This window comes from Staurois parvus, unplaced genomic scaffold (genome assembly GCF_062004578.1).
Source record: "Staurois parvus isolate SC_StPar_1 unplaced genomic scaffold, SC_StPar_1.0 ptg000376l, whole genome shotgun sequence".
NCBI lineage: Eukaryota > Metazoa > Chordata > Amphibia > Anura > Ranidae > Staurois > Staurois parvus.
In genome coordinates, this window is record NW_028318172.1 from 930,134 (window position 1) to 957,297 (window position 27,164).

Here is a 27,164-nt window from a genome sequence, read left to right on the forward strand (position 1 = left end):
CTATGGCAGGAGACCCAGGAGGACCCCACTGCTGACACAGAGACATAAAAAAGCAAGACTACAGTTTGCCAAAATGTACTTGAGTAAGCCAAAAGCCTTCTGGGAAAACGTCTTGTGGACAGATGAGACCAAGATAGAGCTTTTCGGTAAAGCACATCATTCTACTGTTTACCGAAAACGGAATGAGGCCTACAAAGAACAAAACACAGTACCTACGGTAAAATATGGTGGAGGTTCAATGATGTTTTGGGGTTGTTTTGCTGCCTCTGGCACTGGGTGCCTTGACTGTGTGCAAGGCATCATGAAATCTGAGGATTACCAAAGGATTTTGGGTCGCACTGTAGGGCCCAGTGTCAGAAAGCTGGGTTTGCGTCCAAGATCCTGGGTCTTCCAGCAGGACAATGACCCCAAACATACGTCAAAAAGCACTCAGAAATGGATGGCAAAGAAGCGCTGGAGAGTTCTGAAGTGGCCAGCAATGAGCCCAGATCTAAATCCCATTGAACACCTGTGGAGAGATCTTAAAATTGCTGTTGGGAAAAGGTGTCCTTCCAATAAGAGAGACCTGGAGCTGTTTGCAAAGGAAGAGTGGTCCAAAATTCCGGGTGAGAGGTGTCAGAAGCTTATTGATGGTTATAGGAAGCGACTGATTTCAGTTATGTTTTCCAAAGGGTGTGCAACCAAATATTAAGTTAAGGGTGCCAATACTTTTGTCCAGCCCATTTTTGGGGTTTTGTGTGACATTATGTCATATTTGCTTTTCTGCCTCTGTTTTATATTTGTTCCAATACATACAAAGGGAATAAACATGTGTATAGCAAAACATGTGTTAATGCAATACCTTTTTTGTGTGAAATACTTGATTTTCAGGAAAAATATCAAGGGTGCCAACAATTTCGGCCATGACTGTATATATATATATATATATATATATTTATTTATTTTATTGTTAAACACTTCAGCTCCAGAAGATTTATCCCCCTTCATAACCAAGCCTTTTGCTATAGGGTGCTGCGTTAATTTAACTGACAATTGCACGGTCATACAACGCTGTACATAAATGAAATTAATGTCTTTTTTTCCCCACAAGAGGAGCTTTCTTTTGTTATTTGATCACCTCTGGGTTTATTATTTTTTGCACTACAAAGAAAAAAGGCCGAAATTAAAACAATTTCTTTTAAATTTCTGCTATAAAACATATCCAATTAAAAAAAGTAAAAAAAAAAATCAAAAATCTAATTTCTTCAAACATTTAGGCCAAAATGTATTCTGCTACAAAGTTTTCATAAAAACAAAATCCCAATAAACGTATATTGATTGGTCTGCACAAAAGTTATAGCATCTACAAACTACAGTATATACAGTCAGATCCATAAATATTGGGACATCGACACAATTCTAACATTTTTGGCTCTATACACCACCACAATGGATTTGAAATGAAACAAACAAGATGTGTTTTAACTGCAGACTATCAGCTTTAATTTGAGGGTATTTACATCCAAATCAGGTGAACAGTGTAGGAATTACAACAGTTTGCATATGTGCCTCCCACTTGTGAAGGGACCAAAAGTAATGGGACAATTGGCTTCTCAGCTGTTCCATGGTCAGGTGTGTGTTATTCCCTCATTATCCCAATTACAATGAGCAGATAAAAGGTCCAGAGTTCATTTCAAGTGTGCTATTTGCATTTGGAATCTATTGCTGTCAACTCTCAAGATGAGATCCAAAGAGCTGTCACTATCAGGGAAGCAAGCCATCATTAGGCTGAAAAAACAAAACAAACCCATCAGAGAGATAGCAAAAACATTAGGCGTGGCCAAAACAACTGTTTGGAACATTCTTAAAAAGAAGGAACGCACCGGTGAGCTCAGCAACACCAAAAGACCCGGAAGACCACGGAAAATAACTGTGGTGGATGACCGAAGAATTCTTTCCCTGGTGAAGAAAACACCCTTCACAACAGTTGGCCAGATCAAGAACACTCTCCAGGAGGTAGGTGTATGTGTGTCAAAGTCAACAATCAAGAGAAGACTTCACCAGAGTGAATACAGAGGGTTCACCACAAGATGGAAACCATTGGTGAGCCTCAAAAACAGGAAGGCCAGATTAGAGTTTGCCAAACAACATCTAAAAAAACCTTCACAGTTCTGGAACATCCTATGGACAGATGAGACCAAAATCAACTTGTACCAGAGTGATGGGAAGAGAAGTGTATGGAGAAGGAAAGGAACTGCTCATGATCCTAAGCATACCACCTCATCAGTGAAGCATGGTGGTGGTAGTGTCATGGCGTGGGCATGTGTGGCTGCCAATGGAACTGGTTCTCTTGTATTTATTGATGATGTGACTGCTGACAAAAGCAGCAGGATGAATTCTGAAGTGTTTCAGGCAATATTATCGGCTCATATTCAGCCAAATGCTTCAGAACTCATTGGACGCCGCTTCACAGTGCAGATGGACAATGACCCAAAGCATACTGCAAAAGCAACCAAAGAGTTTTTTAAGGGAAAGAAGTGGCATGTTATGCAATGGCCAAGTCAATCACCTGACCTGAATTCGATTGAGCATGCATTTCACTTGCTGAAGACAAAACTGAAGGGAAAATGCCCCAAGAACAAGCAGGAACTGAAGACAGTTGCAGGAGAGGCCTGGCAGAGCATCACCAGGGATGAAACCCAGCGTCTGGTGATGTCTATGCGTTCCAGACTTCAGGCTGCAATTGACTGCAAAGGATTTGCAACCAAGTATTAAAAAGTGAAAGTTTGATTTATGATTATTATTCTGTCCCATTACTTTTGGTCCCTTAACAAGTGGGAGGCACATATGCAAACTGTTGTAATTCCTACACCGTTCACCTGATTTGGATGTAAATACCCTCAAATTAAAGCGGACAGTCTGCAGTTAAAGCACATCTTGTTCGTTTCATTTCAAATCCATTGTGGTGGTGTATAGAGCCAAAAATGTTAGAATTGTGTCAATGTCCCAATATTTATGGACCTGACTGTACACTGGAATATTTTTTTTCCAATACTAGTAATGGTGGCAATCAGCAACTTATAGCAGGACTGCGAAATTACGGCAGACAGTCTGACACTAACTGACACTTTGTGGGAACCAGTGACACTAATATAGTGATCAGTGTTAAAAATATACAATGTCGCTGTATTAATGACATGGGCTAGGAAGTGGTTAAACATCTAGGGTGAACAAAGGGTTAACTGTGTGCGCAGCCAGTGTTTTTGTGTACTGTGTGTGCTGTTTTTACTAGGCAAACTGGTAGATTTTATTCCCTGCTTCTAGCAGACCGCTGCTGACAGAACACGGCTCTACCTTATAATTTAAAAGATGCGGCGCTATATCACAAGTAATAAAAAGAAAATGGAAATTATCCAAGGTGTCAATATAGTGATCATAAGTGATTAATGTGATCCTGAACAATAAGCAGAGTAACATGCAGTGCAAAAAAACAGTCTTTGTGGTAATATCTCTCCTTCAAAGTGCTGATTCCATGCGGTGAACGTGAAAAAGGACAAGACTGTGCACTCACCAGATGCACAGCGTAACTGCGCATTTAGAGATGAATTATCTCTGAAAAATCCACTGGTAGCTCTTTAAGGTCAGGTCAAATCAGATATTCCTCCACCCGCTGGATGTTGATGATAATCCGCAGTCTCTCTCAAAGATGGCTCTACAGGTGATATGTGACTCACCAAGGGCCACAAAGAAAGGAGACCAATAGCGTGATAACGTTTTAAACGTTAACGTTTTATCCAGCGGGTGGAGGAATATCTGATTTGACCTGACCTTAAAGAGCTACCAGTGGATTTTTCAGAGATAATTCATCTCTAAATGCGCAGTTACGCTGTGCATCTGGTGAGTGCACAGTCTTGTCCTTTTTCACGTTCACCGCATGGAATCAGCACTTTGAAGGAGAGATATTACCACAAAGACTGTTTTTTTTTTGCACTGCATGTTACTCTGCTTATTGTTCAGGATCACATTAATCACTTATGATCACTATATTGACACCTTGGATAATTTCCATTTTCTTTTTATTACTTGTGATATAGCGCCGCATCTTTTAAATTATATGCTTTTGTAAGGTTTATTGGTTTCCTTTTTGATGCTGTGGCTGCTTTAGTTTTTCTAGCGCTCGCAACTTCTTTTACATACGGCTCTACCTTGTTTACATAGGCAGAGCTGTGTTTTGTGTTCTGTCAGTCTCCTTGGCGATCAACGGTAGCCGGCGCTCATCCATTGGTCTCATCTGTTGATCGGCTGCTGCTGTGTCCAACTCACAGGAGAAGCGATGCACCTCCTACGGTGGAAGTGGAAAATCACGTTTATATATGTGATTTTTCACAAAACGTCCGTACTGTAGCAGCAAGTCTGCTATAGGGTGGACTTAAAATGGCTAAAGATAAACATCTGCATCTAGGGTGTAAGTATTATATGTGTGCACCGATTAGAAAGGCAGGATGGGGTCATATTCAAAATGCAACTTAAAAAGATATATCACGAAAATAAAATAAACTAGGTTTACCACATAAAACAGGCATCACGAAATGGCAGACTACAACTCAGTTCCGGGCCAAGTGACAGTTCTGTCTGGACTGATACGGCTGCACCATTCAGCTGCCTCTGTTTAAATGGAGGCTGTCATGTAAAATGCAGGACTTCAATGTGAAAGATACTGTAAAGGAGGGCTGTGATGTAAAGAGGGATGTTGCAATGCACAATGTAAAGGGGGTGCTGTATTGTAAAGGAGCACTGGGATGTAAAGAAGGGCACTGTGCTGTAAAGGGGGAGACTGCGGTGTAAAGAGGGGGCTGTACTGTAAAAGGGGGCTGTGATGTATTGAGAGGTTGCTATGTAAAGAGGAAAACTGTGATTTAAAGGGGTGCTGTAATGTAAAGTGGGGCTACAAAATAAAAAGGGCTGTGTTGCAAAGGGAGGGCCTGTGGTGTAGAGGGAGGGTTGCTATGAAAAGAGGAAGACTCATTTAAAGGGTGTGCTGTGGTCTACATGGGGGTACTGGGATGTGAAGGCGGGGGAGGGGGTCTGATATGTAAAGGGGGAGATGTGAAAGGTGTGGGACAATAGTGTGAAGTTATATCGCGAACAGATTTTGACATCTGCTGAAAGAAAATTTTACTGACCAGACCCGGTGAATTTTGAACTCAATACCCCAATATAAAATAGAGCAGCTCTGAAACTTAACTCAATCTCAGTGCAAACCATCAGTTGTGCATAACCTTTTATTTTGAAAAAAGAAATGAAAGATAAAGGTATACAACATTGTTTCCTCAACTGAATTGAACAATCATAGCAAAAGGGTCATTCAACATTTTGAACAAAGTTTATGGAAAGTATCTTCCATGGGGTGCTTCAAGCCTAGAACCTCAGCTCAGGCAGTTAAAAAAAAAAACATCCCAATGACACACTTGCGTTACAAATTTTTCCATAATTCTACAAATGCTATGCTGTACTTCACAGTATACTTTTTATTTGCAGTATTCTTAACACTCCAAAGGTTAACTGAAGCAGAACTGTGCTTTGTCTCTGAACAAGAACACTGCAAATACTTTTATTCTGCAAATAGGGTTGGCAATAGGATGTGAAAGACAGTTAAACTGGACCCAACAAATGCAGTTGAAAGAGTGCCAAAAGGTTGCACTCAGTGGACATTACCTCTGTTTTGATGGGGAACAGAAATGCAGTAACATGACTTCTATTGAAGATCTTCATGCGGATGAAACCATATTTTGTTGAATAATGTCTTGCCTTGTTTTTAGGAGCCATTTTAGCCATCAATTTCCATCAGTTAGGTGGGGCACGGGTATAAAGCATAAATAAAACTGTACATTAAAACTGTACAATAACAATAAAGGAAAAGAACAACTCTACATCTTAGTATGGAAATATTTATGTCCGTCAAAATAAAAAGTAGTGACTATGTACTCTGTACTCATCTTGATTCATCAGAAAAACCTTAGAAGAGAACCTGAGCTAACAATTCCAAGTCACGTTTCACTTTTCTATGATCAAATGTTCTTTTGTGTATTTTACAGTAAAAACAATACAAAAAGTTTTCCCACTTCATTTCTCAAAAAATAAGGAACGGAGGAGCCGCATCCTCAGCATAGGAGACACAAGTCTTTGTCTCTGCTGTTAAAGCCAAGTGAAAAAACAAAAACAGGAACGTAAACACAACAATCCTAGGCACAAAACGGGCCTCATCCTACAGTCACAAATCTGCTGCCTTTGCTCATAGCCTGAGACAGTCTTTGTTCTTTTAGAATCTTGAAACGTTCATTTAATGTGATTCCCGTCTAGAAAAAAAAAACAAAAAAAAAACCACAGTAAGAATATATAAAATATGTTTAACATTCTTTATTAAAGAAAGGGTTGCAGCGCATACATAAAGGAGATGTTGTACAAGTCATGGTCATCAGAGAGAACAATATAGTTAGGTGGACAAGAATATTTTATGTACAAATCAAGTTAAGAGTTTGCAATCATGTAATGGCATACCTGTTTTACAACGCTGTTTATATCAAAGTCTAAAGGGACTCCTTTGGGTACCTTAGGTTCTGAACCCTCCTTTTTCAACAAAAAAGGTAATGGGGGTCGGGGCAGCCTTGTACTGTAGAATAAAATCAAACTTAGGTAAGTCCAAAAATTGCACAATAAAAGATAGATGATTTATATACTCTTTATATTTCAAACACAAACCTAGGTAACAAAGCTGCAGTAGGATTATCGATTGATACCGTCAAAATACCACTGCTGTTCATAGATGTCCTCCAACTAGAAGAAAAATATAATTTGATACAATGTTCTTGTTTCTGCACATGTACACAAGGGAAACAAAATACAGCATAAATTAAAAACCGATGCTCACTGAGACAAAACAATTGTAACAACTGCAACCAAAACAATTCCTCTTCCCTAAACTATACTACTTGGCAAACGATGTCTAAAAACCTGGAATTAAAATGTACTTAACCATTTAGAGTCTCATATACGCACCTTGATTTTGACAATGCAATATTTTTATTTTGACGCAAAAGTTAATGCAAATCTGGATCTGTAATTTTTGTGCAAAATTGCTCTAGCCATATTAGGCTAAAAGGGGATTACTGGAGAACAACAATTTTCCAATCATTCAACAATATACCGTATTTTTCGCTCCATAAGATGCACTTTTTTCCCCATCAAAAAATGGGGGGAAATGTCTGTGTGTCTTATGGAGCAAATATGGATCGGCCGGCCCAGTATTCCCCTCACCGCTGTGTTAGAATACCGGGCTGGCAGCTCGGCTCTACTGTGCATAAGAACCCACTCCTCCGTCCCACCTGTTCCTCGGTCCAGCTTCCATCAGCCGTTTTCTCACCCTGGCGCATGCATCTTCAGTGTGGGCACCCGGCTGTGACAACTTGAGGCTTCACAGCCGGGTGCCCACTGTGCATGCGCAAGAAACGCTGCGCTTTGTGAATGGCCCCATAGTCTTGTGGGACTTGTCACGTTATGAGGGAAGGGGAAGGACAACTCCACGGAAGTGGGAGCGGGTACCCACCCCCCCTCCCCAAAGGTCCGCAGTCTCTGTTCATTTCCTGTACTATGTCTGCAGTCCATTGGTTCAGAATTTTTGTTTTTTCTTGTTTTGCGCCTTTAAAAACTAGGTGCATCTTATGGAGCGAAAAATATGGTATGCAAATACTGTATCACAGTGCTGAATCGTGTAAAAATATGAAACATTTTTTAGCACAATAACAGTCCCATGCAAAAAATAGTCAATTGAAACAAACCAAATACAGTGGATAAAAAAAGTTTGTTAAAATGTGAGGTTTCTGTGACGTAAACAAATGACAAAGAAATAATTTCAGAACTTTTTCCACCTTTAATGTAACCTATAAACTGTATAACTCAATTGAACAACAAACTGAAATCTTTTAGATGGAGGGAAGTAAAAAAAAAAAACAAAAAATAAAAAGTGTGCACGCCCTTAAATTAATACTTTCTGGAAGCACCTTTTGATTTTATTACAGCAATCAGACTTTTTGGGTATGAGTCTATCAGCATGGCACATTTTGACCTGGCAATATTTGCCCACTCTTCCTTGTAAAAACACTCCAAATCTGTCAGATTGCGAGGGCATCTCTTGTGCACAGCCCTCTTCAGATCACCCCACAGATTTTCAATCGGATTCAGGTCTGGGCTCTGGCTGGGCCATTCCAAAACTTTTATCTTCTTCTGGTGAAGCCATTCCTTTGTTAATTTGGATGCATACTTTGGGTCGTTGTCATGCTAAAAGATGAAGTTCCTCTTCATGTTCAGCTTTCTAGCAGAAGCCAGAAGGTTTTCTGCCAATATTGACTGGTATTTGGAGCTTTTCATAAATTCCCTCTACCTTGACTAAGGCCCCAGTTCCAGCTGAAGGAAAAACAGCCCCAAAGCATGATGCTGCCACCACCATGCTTCACTGTAGATATGGTGTTCTTTTGGTGATGTGCAGTGTTGTTTTTGCGCCAAACATATCTTTTGGAATTATGGCCAAAAAGTTCAACCTTGGTTTCATCGGACCAAAACACATTTTCCCACATGCTTTTGGGAGACTTCAGATGTGTTTTTACAAAATTTATTCAGGTTTGGATGTTTTTTTCATAAGAAAAGGCTTCCGTCTTGCCACTCTACCCCATAACCCAAACATATGAAGAATACGTGAGATTGTTGTCACATGTACCACACAGCCTATACTTGCAAGATATTCCTGCAGCTCCTTTAATGTTGCTGTAGGCCTCTTGGCAGTCTCACAGACCAGTTTTCTCCTCGTCTTTTCATCAATTTTAGAGGGACGTCCAGTTCTTGGTAATGTCACTGTTGCGCCATATTTTCTCCACTTAATGACTGTCTTGTGTTCCATGGTATATCTAATGCCTTGGAAATTCTTTTGTACCCTTCTCCTGACTGATACCTTTTAACAATGAGATCCCTCTGATGCTTTGGAAGCTCTCTGCGGACCATGGCTTTTGCTGTAGGATGCGACTAAGAAAATGTCACAAAAGACCTACTAGAACAGCTGAACTTTATTTGGGGTTAATTCAGAGGCACTGAAAATGATGGCAGGTGTGTACTGACTGCTATTTAACATGATTTTGAATGTGAATATTTAATTGTGAACACAGTACATCCCCGGTTATAAGAGGGTTTGCACACTTATGCGACCACATTATTTTAGTTTTTTTATGTTTAGTAACGGTAGATGGGCAGAAATGAGGCCAGCTGAATACTTAATAGAGTCCCAAAGATGGAGCGTTAGCGTCGGACCAAGGGATGAGGGTCGATGAGTAGAAGGAAGCCATGGTAAAGGAGTGGAATCGGGTGGGAGTCCAAAGTCTACAGTAGCCCACAAAGGAAAATGGTGAGATGCATGGAGATGGGCTAGGGGGGCAATATTGGCCGCCAGATAGTAAGACTGAAGGTTTGGGACTGATAACCCACCCTCAGTCCTATGAGCAAATAAGATTTTTTTTTTACCGATTCTGGGTCAAGAGGAACTCCAAATGAAAGACAGGAGTTTTCGCTGATGAATACGCAATATATGTGAGGGAACAGGGACTGGTAAAACTCGAAACATGTACAATAATTTGGGAAGATAAGTCATGTGGACCGCATTGATTCTACCGAACCACGAAAGCGGATAGTGAGACCAGGAGGACAACAACTCTGTCAAGTCATTAAAAGCAGTGGGGAAATTAGCCCGGTAAAGTCCTTCATAAGTCGGAGTAAGCTTGATTCCTAAATACGGCAGGGCAGAAAGCCATTGAAAAGGGAACAAATGTTTCAGAGTCTCCAAAAGTGATGGTGAGAGGGTAATTGACATAGCTGTGGACTTGGCAGGGTTAACATGGAGGTCTGAAAGAACTGCAAAGGAATCCAAAAGTAAATTTGGCAAAGTAACCCCCGGGTTCGTAACCGATAACAATATATCGTCAGCGAACATAGATAACTTGTGTTGGGAACCAGCTACATCTATTCTCTTAATATCAGAATGCATACGAATGGTTTCAGCCAACGGTTCCAAAGCCAAGATAAATAGTATGGGAGAAAGTGGGCAACCTTGTCTAGTTCCCCTGCCAATCGAAAACGTTGAAGACTCAAAACCATAGCATTTGAGTTTTGCTTGAGGTGATGTATATAGCGAGGAAATCAAACGCAAGAACGAGGGACCAAAGCCAAAATGATGAAGGACCGACATGAGATAAGGCCAGGACAAGGTGTCAAAGGCCTTGTTGATATCTAGAGATAGAAGCATCATATCAATTTTGTGAGTACAGGCCAAATGTTGTAACTGTATAATACGTCTGATGGCATCTCCGGCTTGTCTGTGGGGGACGAAACCCACCTGGTCCTTCTTAATCAAGCGAGAAAGGAAAGAATTAAAACGAGTGGCTAAGATCTTAGTGAGGATTTTCATGTCAATGTTAATAAGAGAAATCGGTCTGTAATTTGCCCAAGAGGAATGGTCCCGATCCGGTTTGGGGATCATAACCACGTTAGCAGTCAAAAGTCAGGGGAAAAGTTTGCACCCCTCCTCATTGCATTGAACATAGCGGCAAGGTGAGGGGCAAGCACATCTGCCAATTTTTTGTAATGTGAAGCCATGTATCCATCTGGACCTGGGCATTTGCCCGTCTTCAGATCTGCAATACATTGCAGAACTTCCGATACTTGAATATCACGGTCCATCAGGTCCTTATGAGCCTGAGTCAAAGTAGGTAAGGACAAATGAGATAGAAAATCAGAGATAGATTGGGGATCAGCCCGTGTAGGATCCGCATAAAGTCTGGCTAGTCTATGCCGGAACTCCTCCAATACCGCTACAGGATTACTGGTGAGAACATTCTGACAAGTGCGTAGAGAAATTGGTTTAGGATGATGCGCGAAAGAGCGCAACCTACATGCTAACATGGAATATGGTTTATTTGCTTTACTATACCGCTTCTGGCGTGTCCATCGCAAAGAGCGCTCAGCCTCATCAGTCAAACAGAGATCTAGTTCCAGGCGAGCCTGATCCAAAAACCTACAGTTCGATGGGGTTGGTACCTGCTTATATTGAGCCGACACAGAAGCTAACTTTGATTCCAGCTGACTCTGTTTATGTTGTCTATCCTTCCTCCGCCTCGAAGCTATCTGAATAATATGACCCCGGAGAACAGCCTTGTAAGCTTTCCACAATGTCACCGAAGAAGAGACAGAACCCGAGTTTAGCTGAAAATACTCTTGGGATTTACGCAATAGTTCCGCCTGAATCTCCTTCAGTGAAAGTAGAGAGTCATTCATAATCCAAGAGGAGTAGGATGGCTTACAGAGGAGAGACCAAAATGGGGTCATGATCGGACCATGAAACCATGAGGATAGAGACAGAGCGTACCAAAGGAAAATGTTTACGCAATACAAAAGCATGGTCAATTCTTGAATGAGAATGATGAGGGTGAGAGTAGTAAGTGTAGTCTTTTCCTCGGGGGTGGAATTCACGCCATAAATCTACCAGGTCATGGGTACTTAACGTACGAGTGAAGGATTTGGCCGACGTAGAATAATTAGAGTTTTCTGCAGGGTATTTATCTAGGGATGGGTTTAATACTAAATTGGAATCTCCTGCCAGCAGAAGAGTACCCTTTTGATGAACAGCCAGGAGGGAGCAGATATGTGATAAAAAGGGCCCGGGGTTGACATTGGGAGCATAATAGGTCAGTATTGTAACATCGATACCCTGAATCGTGCCCTGTAATAAAAGATACCTGCCGCTTGGGTCAGCAATACGCTTCACACAAATGGGGTTTTGCCGTGAAAAGCAGCAAGGACTCCCCTTTGTTTAGTAGGGCAAGTATCCTGAAAAACCTGAGGGTAGCGTGCATCGAAATATTTAGGGGCAGAGGTATTTGAAAAATGAGTCTCCTGTAGGCAAGCAATGTCGACATGGCAAGCCCGAAGAAACAAATATCTTTACCCGTTTTTGCGGAGAGTTCATGCCCTGAACATTCAAGAATAACCAGTTTAGTGACATGGCAATCGGAAGGGAAAAAGATCATCTCCGCTAGGAGCCCTGAAAATTTTTTAATAAAAACACTAAACAGACATGACAAAAAACAGAGAAAAAAAAAAAGACTGGACAGAAGGAAGAAAACAAGAAATCATCTGGTATACGAGCAATATTCCTATGAAATAGTAAGATTAGCACAAACATCTTAATAATCCACTGTGGGTGAAATACCCACAAAAAGGCTGGATAGCGGGCAGGACACCAATCCAGTCCACTAACCAGCTCAGAGGGGGACACCATAGTCCACTGGAACTACTCGACTTAGTTAAGGCAAGAAAATACTAAACAAACAACTTGGGCTAATAAACCCAGGAAAAATTTACCTATAGTTGGCTAGTAAGGCCATAGGAATCTCAGTATACTTAGAACTTCAAAATGAAGAAGCTCCACAATAGCCGAAGGGGTGAGACCGCCCACTGGACCGCCCAGTGAGCTGAGTCACATCCGCGGCCTGAGATCCGTCGCCAGTTCCGCCCATCAACTATAACATAAGTAGAAGCATCTACACAGAACTAACATGGTTATTTAGGCACTAGCCGCTGTGGAGAAAGTGCTACAAGGCATAACTGCATAGGATCACATATGGCAATGTCGCCAGCATCTTCAAGAGTAGAAAAAAAATAAATGTGAAAAACCCAACCGGACAGAGAATATCAAGTCGCAGAAAGCTCCTGGAAACGCTGGGCCTGTAGGGATCGAAGAGCCTGAGAGCTACTCTGACTTGGAGAAGATTTACGCAAAGATTGGGAACTTCGAGGGCATGTAGAAACTGTTGCCTCCCCATTCTGGGAGTGTGCAACTCCAATTTCAGTTCCAAAAAGTGACGGCGAAGATCCGCTGGTAAAGAAGCTTGGAACTGACGACCTTGGAAGGAGAAAGAGAGCTTGAAAGGAAAGCCCCATATTTACTTAATATCAGCTGATAGTAAAATCTGGAGGTAGGGTCTCAGGGTACGACATTTGGCAGTCGTGACTGGGGACAAATCCGCAAACAGCTGAATAGAGTGACCCTGAAATTCCAAAGCCAGACGATTCCGAGCCGTCTGTAGTAGACGCTCTTTAGTGCAGTAAAAGTGGAATTTAATGATAATGTCCCTGGGAGGGCCCTCCATGGGTTTAGGAGCTAAAGCTCTATGGATACGGTCAAACTCCAGTCGTTCCAAGGGGAGTTCAGGAGCCAGTTCCTGGAATAGAGCGGTAGCAGTACCCTGTAGATCGGCGATTACCTCAGGGACCCCGCGGATGCGGAGATTATCTCTGCGGGCTCTATTCTCAGCATCCTCCAATTTATCCTTTAAAGTGTCCAGTTCAGCATGCAGATCATGCACCTCCTGTTCATGGCCCTCCAAGACCGTATTCACCAGATCCATATGTTGTTCCAGTTGATGGGCGCGGTGGCCCAGTTCTTTTAGGCCTCTTACCAGATCAGAAGATAATTTACGAGAGGCAACTGTAATCTCCTCCCGCACTATGGCACGGAATTTGTGTAGCAAGGCTTCAGGGTTTTGTTCAAGAGGGCCGGTCAGGCCCGATGGGAACTGCTGCTGACTATCGCCATCTGACTCAGGATCCCCTGTAAGCTGCGTGATGTCATCAGGCTTTGGGGGGCTGGGCATTAGCTTGCTAATGTGACTATGTGGAGGGGATTGCTGTTGAGCCCGGTTTTTGGGTTTGGTGCGTGGGGTACGGTGCATTTTTAAGAGAAGTCCAGGTAGTTCACAAACACCTTCAACCGGTTGAAATTATACGCCAGGGTGTAGAAGCCCAATTGCCAAGATATATGTTCCGGTGGCACGGCACAGGGAGATCACACAGTCCTCTTCCCCGATTACGCGTGCGTGTCCCCCAACGGGTTGCCTTCACATAAGATCCATTGCTGCGGAGCACATCATGCGTCCCGCCACAGCCAATAAATTGTAGAGAAGATTATCGCACTGGAAAGGGAGGGGTAGATACAGACTTCAGATGTAACTGTGGCGGTACCTTCCATCCATAGGGTGATGAGGTCCCAAGCAGAGCAGGCATAGGCCCCAAGATCTCAGCAGCCGGTTGGCCGCGAGGATCCATGACAATCAGGCCTGGTGGTCAGCAACACTAAAGGCCTGCAAGGGGGGCCACAGGAGCCCCCAATTCACCCTCTATGGAAGGGAGGGCTGATGGGTGAAGCCTCCACCCCTATCAAGGGCTGCTTATCCACTTCTATGGGCCTCCAGGCCCTATTGGAACCTATGTGGGCCTGGTGTGTCCCCTGGGACCAAGACAGAAGCCAGGGGGACCCACACAGGCTGTCCCAGCAACTGGCCTTATAGCAGGGGGCCAAGGGGCAGAGCGGCAGCGCCCTGTCCCATCCGTGGTAGCGGGAAAGACCGCGGCACCACAAACCGCGGTAGGCTGCAGATTGCCCGGATCGCCGAGTGGCCGGAGGGGAGACAAAAACGCCCGGCACCCCTCCTCAGATGTCAGGCAGGGTCCGCAGAGCCTCCGGTGGCCGTGTAAGGTCTGCTGTCGCCTGGATGGCAGCGAATTTAACTTCAAGGCGCCAGAGCTCAGGATCAGACGTCCGCTCCAGTCGCCATCTTGGACACTCCCCCTCAGTTTGCGTTTCAATTGAGTTGTACAGTTTATAGGTCACATTAAAAGGTGGAAAAAGTTCTGAAATGGTTTATATTTGTTTAATTTTTTTACATCACAGAAACCTGACATTTTAACAGGGGTGTGTAGACTTTTTATATCCACTAACTGTGGTAAAGACCCAAACAAACAAGCAGTACTCCCTGAAGAAGCCACGAGGGTTAATGGTGTAACGTGTAGGGCAGAGCCAAAGTGATGTCACTTCTGGTCCAGAGCTGATGCCGGAAGACATACTGTCTATATGCTGGTAATGAGTCTGTGACTCGGATTTATCATGCAAGTGTTTTTTAGTGGTTTGTTTTATTTAATTTTATTAAACAATACTGCACTCTCAGAGGGCCTACTATATTTTTCTTAGAGTTATCTTCAGATTCAAGTATTGCTCATAAACCCATCCAGTGGTTTATTTGAGCACCGGTCCCACCAATGATCCAGAATCCAGGGATGTACCTTCTGTTGATCTTCATAAGAGCTTTTCATTATAAACAAACGAAAAAAAAAAACAGGATAAAATTTGTACTTTTTATACTGTAAGGCCTTGCTCACTCGGCCGTACTTAAGTGTACACCCGTGTGAGGGTCGTGTTTGCCCACACAGGACGCACAGGTGTTCTTTGCATACACATGCAGACAGTAACATTCATATCAATTGAGATGCAGTGGCTGCTCCCAATGTCATATCCATATGAGTCCAGGTGTGTGTCCCCAAATGCAAAAACATTGTGATTCAGGGACAAGCGCCCATTTGGATGTCAAATTAGGACCAGCAGCTGTGCCTGGGGCTCAGCAACCACTGAGTACCAATTGAGATAATCAGACTGCTTGCACAGGGATGCATGAACACCTGTGCATCCCCAATGCCAGCCCTCACATGGGTGTACGCTTAAGTACGCCCATATGATTGAGGCCTAACAGTAGTTATTTTAAACTTAAAACTGATCAAAGAAGAAAAAAAGTTAAATCGTAACCACACACATTTCTGTGCAGGACGGCTTAAGTTTCAAGAAGTTTGAGACTGTTGGAGCCCTATTTGAACTCTTCTGCATTTATGCAGAGCTAGGCAATGTTTGTACAATTCATAGAACACTAGTGGCAACACATTTGTCTGCCTGTGCACAAGGGTACTGTGCACTAGCAGACAAAAAAAGGAAATAAAACATCTTCAACTTTTCTTCTTCTGCAATGAACATCCTATGTACAGGCTGGAAGAACACATGTTCTATCAAAACCTCAAAAACAGGTTCATTACAGCTCCACTAAGCCTCCTGTGTGGTTTACACAAATGCTAAAGGAACTGTACAGTGCTAGATACTCACGGATGAGTCCTCTTCAATTCTGGCAACTCTTCAAGTTGATCCATGTCCATGGTAGTCTCAACCTACAGAAATATATAAAGCATTAGCCTGAAGAATATGTAAACTATAAGAACACCATCTATAGTGTTTTTATTTTATTTAGTAAGATTGATATGCTGTATGATCTTTACCTGTAATTTACATTAAATAGGCTTTACACTACTGTACAGATTGTAATTTATATTGCTGCTAGAGATATCCATGGTTGCTTTCAGATATACACTATATTGCCAAAAGTATTGGGACACAGTCCAAATCATTTGATTTAGGTGTTCCACTCACCTCCATGGCCACAGGTGTATAAAATCAAGCACCTAGGCATGCAGACTGCTTCTACAAATGGTTGTGAAAGAATGGGTCGCTCTTAGGCGCTCAGTGAATTCAAGCGTGGTACCGTGATAGGTTGCCACCTGTGCAATAAACGTCGGGCACCATGGTGTAAAGCACACCACCACTGGACTCTAAAGCAATGGAGTGACAAATCATGCTTCTCTGTCTGGCAATCCGATGGACATGTCTGGGTTTGGGGATTGCCAGGAGAATGGTACTTGCCTGACTGCATTGTGCCAAGTGTAAAGTTTGGTGGAGGGAGGATTATGGTGTGGGGTTATTTTTCAGGGGTTGGGCTTGGTCCCTTCATTGCACTAAAGGGAACTCTTAAGATGTCAGCATACCAAGACATTTTGGACAATTTCATGCTCCAAACTTTGTGGGAACAGTTTGGGGATGGCCCCTTCCTGTTCCAACATGACTGCGCACCAGTGCACAAAGCAAGGTCCATAAAGACATGGATGAGCGAGTTTGGGGTGGAGGAACTTGACTGGTCTGCACAGAGTCCTGACCTCAATCCAATAGAACACCTTTGGGATGAATTACAGCAGAGACTCCGATATCAGTGCCTGACCTCACAAATGCACTTCTGGAAGGATGGTTAAACATTCCTACAGACACACTCCTAAACCTTGTGGACAGCCTTCCCAGAAGAGTTGAAGCTGTTATAGGTGCATAAGGTGGGCCAGCTCAATATTGAACCCTGCCGACTAAGACTGGGATGCCATTAAAGTTCATGTACTTGGAAAGGCAGGCGTCCCAATACTTTTGACAATATAGTTGGGCAGCACAGTGGCTAAATGGTTAGTTTTTCAGCCTGGCAGTACTAGGGTCACTGGTTCGAATCCCAACCACGGCACCACCTGCCTGGAGTTTGCATGTTCTCCCTGTGACTGCGTGGGTTTCCTCCGGGTACTCCAGTTTCCTCCCACTCTCCAAAGACATGCTGGTAGGTTAATTGGCTCCTGTCTAAATTGGCCCTAGTATGTGTATGTATGAATGTGAGTTAGGGACTTTAGATTGTACACCCCTTGAGGGTTAGGGACTGATGTGAATGTACAATATATATGTAAAACGCTGCGTAAATTGAAAGCACTATACAAGTACCTGTAATAAATAAATATAGTGTAACACTAGCATAAGCAAATGTGAGCAATGCCTTTTCATACAGGCTTTAACCCTGTTATACGCCCCATATATATGCAAGTGTTTGTAAATTATTGTGAAAGTTAAAGCAGTGTTAATCCCCATAGAAAAATTTTATATTGCAGTTTACCAATTCTTAAAGCCTCGTTCACACCATATGTGCAGAAAAGATGGAAACTGACATGCAGATTTCACTTGCAGAGACATCAGTTTACAATCTGTTTTCATGCGCGCTTCAGTGAGTTTTATACACGCAGATTCCTGCGCAGAAAAAAAAAAATCTGCATGTGATACTAGTGTTGTGAACAGGGCACATAGAGAACAATTGATTTCATTGTGCCCTTGCAGAACACGGGCAGAAAATCTGACACCATGGTGTGAACGAGCCCTAAATGTTGTAAGCTGCATAAGTTTTATTTTTTTTTACCTGTTGACTGGGCCATTAATCTTTCCGCCTTGGACAGGAAGCGGTTAACGCTGCAGCATTATTTTAAACATGGAGTTGGCATTGATAGTTTCAATACCTGAAATGTGTCTTTTTGGAGTATGTAATCCAAGATCATCCACTGAGATGATCAGCAAGGTCAAATTCTATGGCTGTCTTAATAAGGAAGAGGAGGTGAAGGACAGCTCACAGATCTCAATTATCCAGAGCTCTGGATATAAGAAGCTAATGTGAAGTAATGTTCACTTGTGATAATAGATTGCATCCTTAGTAGGAGAAATTAAAACAACTGCAAGTGTATGTCCAGCCAAAATTTTTTTTTTAGTTTTGGACAGAGTGGTGTAGGGTTATATTTCATGTTGGGTTTTGCTAATAACTGAAAATACATTACAGAGATTTCCACACACTTCCTCTTTTTAAACTCTCTGTAGTCACTGTAAAATCCTTTTATTGGAATCTACTGAGGGACACAAAGTCATATACTGTCTGGTTACACTGTTTCTTCCTTGGTTCCATATGGGTCACGTTTCATCTCCCCAGTTTATGATTAGGTTTAACCTATATTTCCTGCCAAGTCTTGTTAAGTGTGTTCTCATGCACATTACTCCTTCCAGTCATGTGGATTTTGTGGGACTACTACTGGTTTCAAGGAGGACTTCACATTCTTTTTAGGTTATTGTTTCTAACCAGATTCAAGGATCTGCCATGGTTAGTGTCGCATGATAAAATAGTTGTCTGTCCCGACAATATCTACAGACGAGTTCTCTTTTCTTGCATCGTAAAGATAATGGCTTAGGGCCTTCCTATTTAGATTGGCTTGTCTGCCCTGTTCCAGAACCTTCTTCATAGGTTTCTTCTTTGAACCTGTTTTAACTACAACCTTGAACCCAGTCCTTGCTGCCCAAGTCAGGTTGTAAGTCGTTTTTTTTTTTCTTCCCTACACAGAACTCACTTTTTGTTACACCCACAGGTGGGTGCTCTCTCTTGATCCATGGGTCAGTGTTCCCTCCATATGGAGTTATACTCCTCCGATAGTGACCTTTTTACTTTGGTCTTGATAAATCGGGTTGAATTTCCGTGACCTTCCTGTGGTCATGTTGCCAGGATCCCATATAAAGCAGGAGGTTCGACTTAGTTTGGTTTCAGGTTTGGATGTTGATCATTAGACACCCCTTCGGTGGCAAGCAGTCCTCTAGTTCTGCTTTAGATGTTACTGTTGCCCACTCAGCTGGACTGCTTTGGGATCCCCAGCTTGTTCTGGGGGAACTCAGCAGGGGGGAGGAACCAGAAGCACCAGTGGGGGACCTCAAAAGAGGAGAGTCGGGGCTGCTCCGTGCAAAACCATTCCACAGAGCAGATAAGTATGACAGGTTTGTTAATACAAAAAAAAAGAAAAAGCTGAACCTTTACTATCACTTTAATCTATCAGATGTGGCTAAATTTCTGATTTTCTATCTTTTTTTCTAGCACAACATATACAATTATGTTAGACAACACAAGTTGTTTGGCAAATATTTAGACATTGAGGTCTTATGTATTTCCCTACCTTTAAGCCTCTCTTCTGAAAATAAGTTGCTTGTCGTTGGTCTCTTTGTTCATCTGTCCTCAATCCTCTTCTAAAAGCAGAAGTCTGAGAATAACTACTGCAATGTATAAAAAAAAACAAAAAAAAAAAACACAATCACAGACAAGATTATTCAGTGGAACTTTAGTCAGAAAATTAAGCCCTGTTATATCACTTCAGGCTGGCCCATTTTGCAGGTATACTGTAGCTATGTAAAACATTAAAAATAAGTGCCCATACGATTTAAAATCCAGTAATACACTGTATGACCCTGCTCTGCACATGCTCAATTGCTCTCTATTGTTAGGAACTGTGCTGAATTTATAGTGGCAGATCTGCTGACAGCCTAAAGGTTTAATGCTGTTCAGAGACTCTGGGCTTCAACAAAATGGAAGCCTCCAGCAAGAAACGGTTCCACACTAATTTTGCCAGCATAATTATTAATGTGGGATATTTCTCGCTAAAGAGCATTATTTTATAAAATTGTTATGGGTAAGTTTCACTTTTAGAAAGCATCTGAATCTTAAATCTGATGTTTAATCCCCTTCCCTGTGTCCTCCTCTAGCCCACCTCTTCATCCCCATTTTCAACACAATTTCATTAACAATTACATGATCAACTATCAACATTAATTACGTACCTTATTTAAGGCCCAGTGACAATAATGGGTCTCTGTGCTTCCTTATACAAGCATATCATGAAGCCAACAGGGTGCTGTGTATAGCTTCCTAAAACATCACAGCACCCTGTGAGTAAGCAATTTCAGTACAGGAGAGACAGGAGTTCAGCTTTATCAGCTTTTTCCATACCATGAACACTAATACATCTGAGGGGACATATTCAGTAACGATGAGAAATGGCCACTTATATAAAGAAGGTATGCAAAAGGCCCATTTTCTTTGAACCCCCCTCCTTTTTGGTGTACTCTCAGTTTTACACATCCAGGTGAACTACACGCTGCAAGCACTTTTAGCAAGGAATACTGTGATTTCTTAAGTTAATCTGTTCAGAAAAAATTATGTTAAAGCATATCTATGTTCACAATGTAAAATAATATATTCATTCTGACACTGTATTTTAATTATTTGTAGCCTACTTCTATTAATTTGAGCAATCTTGAAGTTTGTAAACTTACTTTGTGAAGTTCCCCAAACATTTACTTCCTTGAATTCTGGAACACATTCACTATGCCCTGTGAATAGGCACTGCTGTGTCATAGATTTTACAAAGCCTGCTGCCTGAACTACAGGGGGTGCTGGGAAGAGGAGTTTCAGGAGGCGGAATCACCACATGAATCACTGATTACAGGAAGCAAGGTACCAAGGGACATGTAGTCCTTAGAAATGGAAAGTAAACAGAAGTTTAGGAACTGAAAAGCGTGCAGGGAATCCAGGAGATTGAGGAAAAGAGATGGCCAGAAGACTGACAGCACTCACAATATGAAAGGAGATTTTTCAACTAAGCTTATATTGGATTGTCAAACAAACTATTGGTTTTTTTGCTATTACAGTGCTGGTGGTATAAACTCTACGTGTATGCTGTGACCACAGAACTCCTTTAATCTCCTGTCCTTTTTTTTTTAACTTTTTGTCATATGGGATTATTACCCAAAAAATCTCAAAGTGGTTATAAAGATAGGCGTGCCATCTGTATTCATTGAGACTTTCAAAAGTCTAAAAAAAATCTCAAAAAAGAAAAGGACTAATGTTGAAGTTGCCAAAAATTTTAATTCAAGATGAGTGCACATCACATGAAAAGACATTCTGTATACAAATGTTTAGGCGAAAGCTTCTGAGTTCACATATTGCAAAGAAGCAACATTCAGAAGTCAGAGAAGAAATAGAATGAAATAGAAGCAGGGAATTTTTTCTTCTTTAGCAAACCTTGTAACCATTCAAAGACCCTCTAAAATCACTGGAAAAATCAAACAACATACTTAACAAGTGTTTCCAAGCCTCCTGGAAGATCTGAATACCAGGACATTCTCTTACACAAATTTCAATACTTCCCTGCAGCCCTGAGGGCTACCCTGACCCCTATTCACCTTTAAAGTGATACTAAACTCTGGTTTTTAAAAAATCCTTAGAACCAGAAACGATCTCTCCTGCGCTCTATGACCCAGGGCAAGGGTGGATGGATGGAACCAGAACTTGAAAAATCCGACCACCAATGCATATAAAGTTGTGCAGCTCTAAACAAGGCTGGGGAAGCCCGACAAGTACTGCAAAGTGAAACAAAAAGAAAGCACACCAACCTTGCGCATTACCTCAGTAAACCCTAATTTTATTAAATTCAGAATAATACGTATTGTATTTTTCTGAATTTAATACAATTATGGTTTTTTAAAAAATCCTTTTCAAGCATGTATTCTCTACTCTAAAAGTACATTCCATTGCTCTCAATCACCTCCAAATCCTTTTCCTTTTTTTTTTTTTTTGGTGCTGTGATACATCTTGTTACAGGGTGTTAAGAGGGTGGCTATATTTGTTCGCCATGGTCCCACTGTACGTAGGAACGTAGCCACCATCTCTTGCTAGCTCCAGAGATGGACTATGGTCTATGAGATTTGTAGTGTTCATACAGTAATGTATAGGACCACAAATAATGTGTACGGCTCATTCCAAACAACGGGACATGAGGGAGGGAAGGAGAGGTTCAAGACCTTACAGAGAAGATTACAAGGAGGAAGAAAAACACAGCAGGAAACAATTCATGAAAAAAAAAAAAAAAAAAAAAAAAAAAAGATTACAGGGCCATTAAGTAGTGGATATGTATGGATTATTTTTGGAAAATAAGGATATAATTTGGCATCTCTTTAACACCTCCTTTATGGTGTTTAGTTATGATTACCAGCCCTACTAGCCATCAGAATAGCAAAAGGTGGTAGGCCATCCTTAAAAGCCAGACCTAAACCCATCACAATAACTTTTTCCCCAAACAGTAGATCTAAAAGGCTTTTTTTCCCCCATTATGGATAGAGGGTTATAATCCCTGTCAGGTTTTTTTTTGCCATTGGTGTCCCAATAGAGAAACTTCCCATCTCATAGCTAAAACAGGAAGTAAGGAGAATTCCCACCAAAGTAAGTGAATTCCTGTGTGTCACTAGTGTCACCAGAACATGTATCCTCACTGGAAGAGGTCCCCTCTTAATCCTGTTCTGGGGACAACCCACAATTTAGGATTTTCTCTCTCTCAGCGATAACGGTACACCTGACAAAATAGGAAGGGTGAATCTCCCTAGTAGACTCAGAAAGCAATAAAAAGCCTGACAGATGTTCTAATCCCTCTCCACTCTATCCAAAACTAAAAAAAAACAAAAAACAAAAAAAAAAAGTTTTGACTTTAGTTATACTTTAAAGAATTACAAATAAAAAATACATGCTAGTACCAGCAAAGAGCAATAGAGCCAAAGTAGATAATAAAAGCAGAAAATAAATATGTAGTGAACAGACCCCTAAACAGGTAGAGACAGCCTTTACATGAGGTTAAAACACATGTCCAGCTTACCTATGAAAATAATTTCTCTTTAGAGAAGGTACAAACCCTAGGCGCCTGGAAAGATTTGTTCTCCTCCTGAAGGGTGACCACTGACCTTCTGAATTCTTTATAAAATGATGAAAGACATTATAGTTAGTATACATTTTTTTTAACTTGACAATTCTACAATGGTATATTCTATTGACAAGAAGTCTCCTTCCTTTAAGTCTCCTTTAACATGTGTTCTGTTTGTCCGTTTTTCAACCTTCTGTGGATGGAAAATGGACAGTAATGTATTCTATTGAGAGTGCAGGTGTATAGTGATAGCCATCAGTACAAAACAGTATGCATCCACGTGCATTTAGAAAGAACAAATACGCTTGCATCCTTTACCATTTAATACAGGCTTACTAATGTAAACTGATATTATTGGTATACATCCAGGGATGTTTATTCCTATCGCCTGATGCCCGGGACATGTAGTTCCAGGCGCCGGGCAAGAAGTTTTGTTCTACGTTTAGCCCTGCAGCGGGCTACTCAGGTGCTGGCAGAAGCTGAAGACAGAGAAGCCTGGCTTCTAGTCTGGCGGCAACCCTCACTGCTTGGCACATGACAGCAGAGGAGAAGATGGGGGAGTGGTGTTTTTCTTCACAGCGGTTGCTGTTCTGAGCAAGTACACAGTACATGGACTCCTATCTCCTAGCAAACATCCCTTTTTACCTGTCCTAGCCCTGCACTAATAATCTTCTGCAATGAAAAGCCAGCATGGGGAGTTTTGCTTCTCTTTCCACAGGAAGTGCACACATACTTTCCTGAATTCTTCCTACTGGCTGTCAGTCCCAAGACATTAATCTGCCTCCAGTCCCTGCAGCATACCGCTCAGAGCTCTGCTCCTCTGCTGTATCCCACCTGTAATGGACATCTCCTGGAATCTTCCTGACCAAGTGCACTGTGGTATGTGACACTCAGCATGTGCAGTACAGTCACACTACACTCACCCACCACCCCACTTATCCCAATGTCCCCCTCTGATCCACTTATCCCCAATGTCCCCCTCTGATCCACTGATCCCCAATGTCCCCCCTCTCCTCCACGTATCCCAGAAGTCCCCACTTATCCCCAGTGTCCCCCTCCTCTCCCACTTATCCCCAATGTTCCCCCTACACTTCCCCCCCACTTATCCCCAATGCTCCCTCCCCCACACTAATCCCCAATTTTCCACTGTGCTCCACTTATCCCCAATGTCCACCTCTCCCTCCCACTTATCTAAAATGCCCCCTCCTCTCCCACGTATACCCAATGTCCCCCCTCCTCTCCCACATATCCCCAATGTCCCCCCTACACTCCCCCCCCACTTATCCCAATGCCCCCCCACACTAATCCCCAATTTCCCACTCTGCTCCACTTATCCCCAATGTCCCCCCTCTCCCCCCCACTTATCTAAAATGCCCCCTATCTCCTCTACGCATCCCCAGTGTCCCCCCTCCTCTCCCACTTATCCCTATGCCCCCCCCACTAATCCCTAATGTCCCCCTCTGTTCCACTTATCCCCAATGTCCCCCCCTGCTCCACTTATCCCCAATGTCCCCCCTCGCTCCACTTATCCCCAATGCCCCCCCTCGCTCCACTTATCCCCAATGCCCCCCCCTCGCTCCACTTATCTCCAATGTCCCCCTTCCCCCCCCCACTTATCTAAAATGTCCCCCCCTCTCCTCCACGTATCCCCAAAGTCCCCCCTCTCCCCACACTTATCCCCAGTGCCCCCCCCCCCCCCACTAATCCCCAATTTCCCCCTCTGCTCCACTTATCCCCAATGTCCCCTCTCTCCTCACCACTTATCTAAAACTGTACTAGAAGGGGGGGTTGTAAACCAGCCTTTGTGGTATGCATTCCTGAACCCTAAACTCTGCACTCCGCAAGCAGTGCACTCCTGAGCTCCGCACACAGCGCACTCCTGAGCTCCGTACTCTGCACACAGCACACTCCTGAACCTTGCACCCTGTAGGCAGCGCACTCCTGAACCTTGCACCCTGTAGGCAGCGCACTCCTGAACCTTGCACCCTGTAGGCAGCGCACTCCTGAACCTTGCACCCTGTAGGCAGCGCACTCCTGAACCTTGCACCCTGTAGGCAGCGCACTCCTGAACCTTGCACCCTGTAGGCAGCGCACTCCTGAACCTTGCACCCTGTAGGCAGCGCACTCCTGAACCTTGCACCCTGTAGGCAGCGCACTCCTGAACCTTGCACCCTGTACGCAGTGCAATATGCACTACTGGTATTTAACAATGCTCCATTAGGACCCTGCCACTGTTAGGTAGTGGTGTGGTCAGGGTATGGTTGAGTTTCTGCACTTATTCTCTGAGAGAAAAAAGCCCTGGCGGGCTGTCCTGTACATTCAACCAGCCGGCTCAGAACCAAAGCCACTCTGTCCACCTCTATGATATAGGAAACAGGAAGCAATGAGCCATTTTTAAAAATGGAAAGCATTTGATTACTTGATTTTGGTGTGATCAAATGCCTTTAAAAGGGCAGAGGAAAGGTCTGGGGTCTTATTTGCCCAAGATCTCTCCCATAAGGAGTACCTGTTACTGCCTACTGCTGTCACAAGGGATGTTTAAAAAAAAAAAAAAAAAAAATGATATATATATATACATATACACATACACACACATTTGGGGGTTCTAGGAAATGTTCTGCAAAAACTAAAAAAGATTAAAAGTTTAAGTCACCATAATGCCCCTTTTCATTTTTAAAAGTCCCAGTTATTCCTAAAAGCACTTCTTCCTAATAAGAAACATCAACCCTTCATATTTTCCATTCTGGGAAAAAAAAATATATATATTTTTATCAAGACAAGTAGGTTGTCATGAGGGACATGTAGATTGGGACCCCGATTTAGTCCCTTGGACAAGTAGTTTTTTTTTTTTTAAATTTCCACACCCCTAATACATCCGTTCATTAAATAGAACGTGAAAGTCAAGGGCACATCTGACTGATGCAGAAGACAGACAGTGGCTTTAAAATGTCTCTGTTCTCATTTATTGACTATATTAAGAATACACACATACTCCTCAGGGAAGAGGAGGGAGACGCAGCACAAGGAGTAAGTAAGGTGTTCTGCAGTGCAAGTAGTATGTTGATAGGTAAAAGAGCAGAGTGACTAAGGGCTCGTTCACACTTGACTGTTTTACCAACGCTTGCCAAACGCCCCTATAGTGTTTGGCAAGCGTTGGTCCGGCGTTTGCGGGGCGTTTTTCAACGCTTGGCAAACGCTCCGCAAACGCCGCATGCGCGGTTTAGCGGCGGTTGCTAGGCGTTTGTGGAGCGTTAAAAACGCTCCGCAAACGCCTATAAGGAAGTTTAAATGGTATTACCGCTCCACAAACGCCCAGCAAATGCGTCGCAAACGCCGGGCGTTTGCGGAGTGGCACCATAGACTAGAATAGGAGGCTTCAACGCCTCCTGACTCGACCAGAGGCGTCCGTTTTGCCGCGATGCGACGCTAACGCTCCCGTTAGAACAGCATCATGTGTTGCAATGTGCAGAATTGGCAGAGGCATTTGGGAAGTGGTAAAAACGCTTCCCAAATGCCTCTCTGCCGCCTGCACACAACGCTAGTGTGAACGTAGCCCTAGAGATGAGCATAAAAGGGTTTTGCTTCTCCTTTCACTCTACAGCCAAAATATGGGAAAAGACTACCTGAAACTGAAAGTCAATATGCAGAGAAAGATCAAGTCCCCCTTGCAAAGCAGAGCTGTGTAATCTTAGGACAGGATGGATAGATATACAAATCCTTTGGTAGGCAATACTTAGCTCTCATGTATGTATTTTATCTTTGTATTTGGTCATTTGCCTGGACTTCAGCTTTAAAAGCTACCTATCTGAGAAATACGTGCATTGCTATTGCCATTTAGCATTCAAAAATGCAGGTTGCCTGAAGGCTTCAATATTTTTTGAGTTACAGACTGGGAATAAGCATGCAGCAAATTAAATTAGAATTCCTCATCTCTCTACTTCTTCCAGGTTAGCAACTCAAAATACAAAAACCAAAGCATCAGCATGGCAGCCAAGCAACTAACATTTTATAAAAGAACTGAAGACCAATGC

General features: G+C 42.6%; 1 protein-coding gene across 2 annotated transcripts in view; it reads right to left on the reverse strand.

The window, feature by feature from the left end:
* Nucleotides 1-5,247: 5,247 nt before the first annotated feature.
* The window catches only part of FYTTD1 (forty-two-three domain containing 1), a 44,985-nt gene continuing 23,068 nt past the window's right edge, over nucleotides 5,248-27,164 (reverse strand). Inside the window, exons 4-9 of one of the 2 annotated variants that reach the window (XM_089685445.1) lie at nucleotides 23,089-23,183; nucleotides 19,564-19,657; nucleotides 16,058-16,119; nucleotides 6,739-6,813; nucleotides 6,538-6,649; nucleotides 5,248-6,335 (exon numbers count right to left, since the gene is read on the reverse strand). In XM_089685445.1, coding sequence (XP_089541571.1) covers nucleotides 6,240-6,335; nucleotides 6,538-6,649; nucleotides 6,739-6,813; nucleotides 16,058-16,119; nucleotides 19,564-19,657; nucleotides 23,089-23,183 — 534 coding nt within the window. In that variant the 3' untranslated portion in view covers nucleotides 5,248-6,239. Of the gene's footprint in view, nucleotides 6,336-6,537; nucleotides 6,650-6,738; nucleotides 6,814-16,057; nucleotides 16,120-19,563; nucleotides 19,661-23,088; nucleotides 23,184-27,164 lie in introns of both variants that reach the window. The other variant, XM_089685444.1, reaches the window with a different exon arrangement.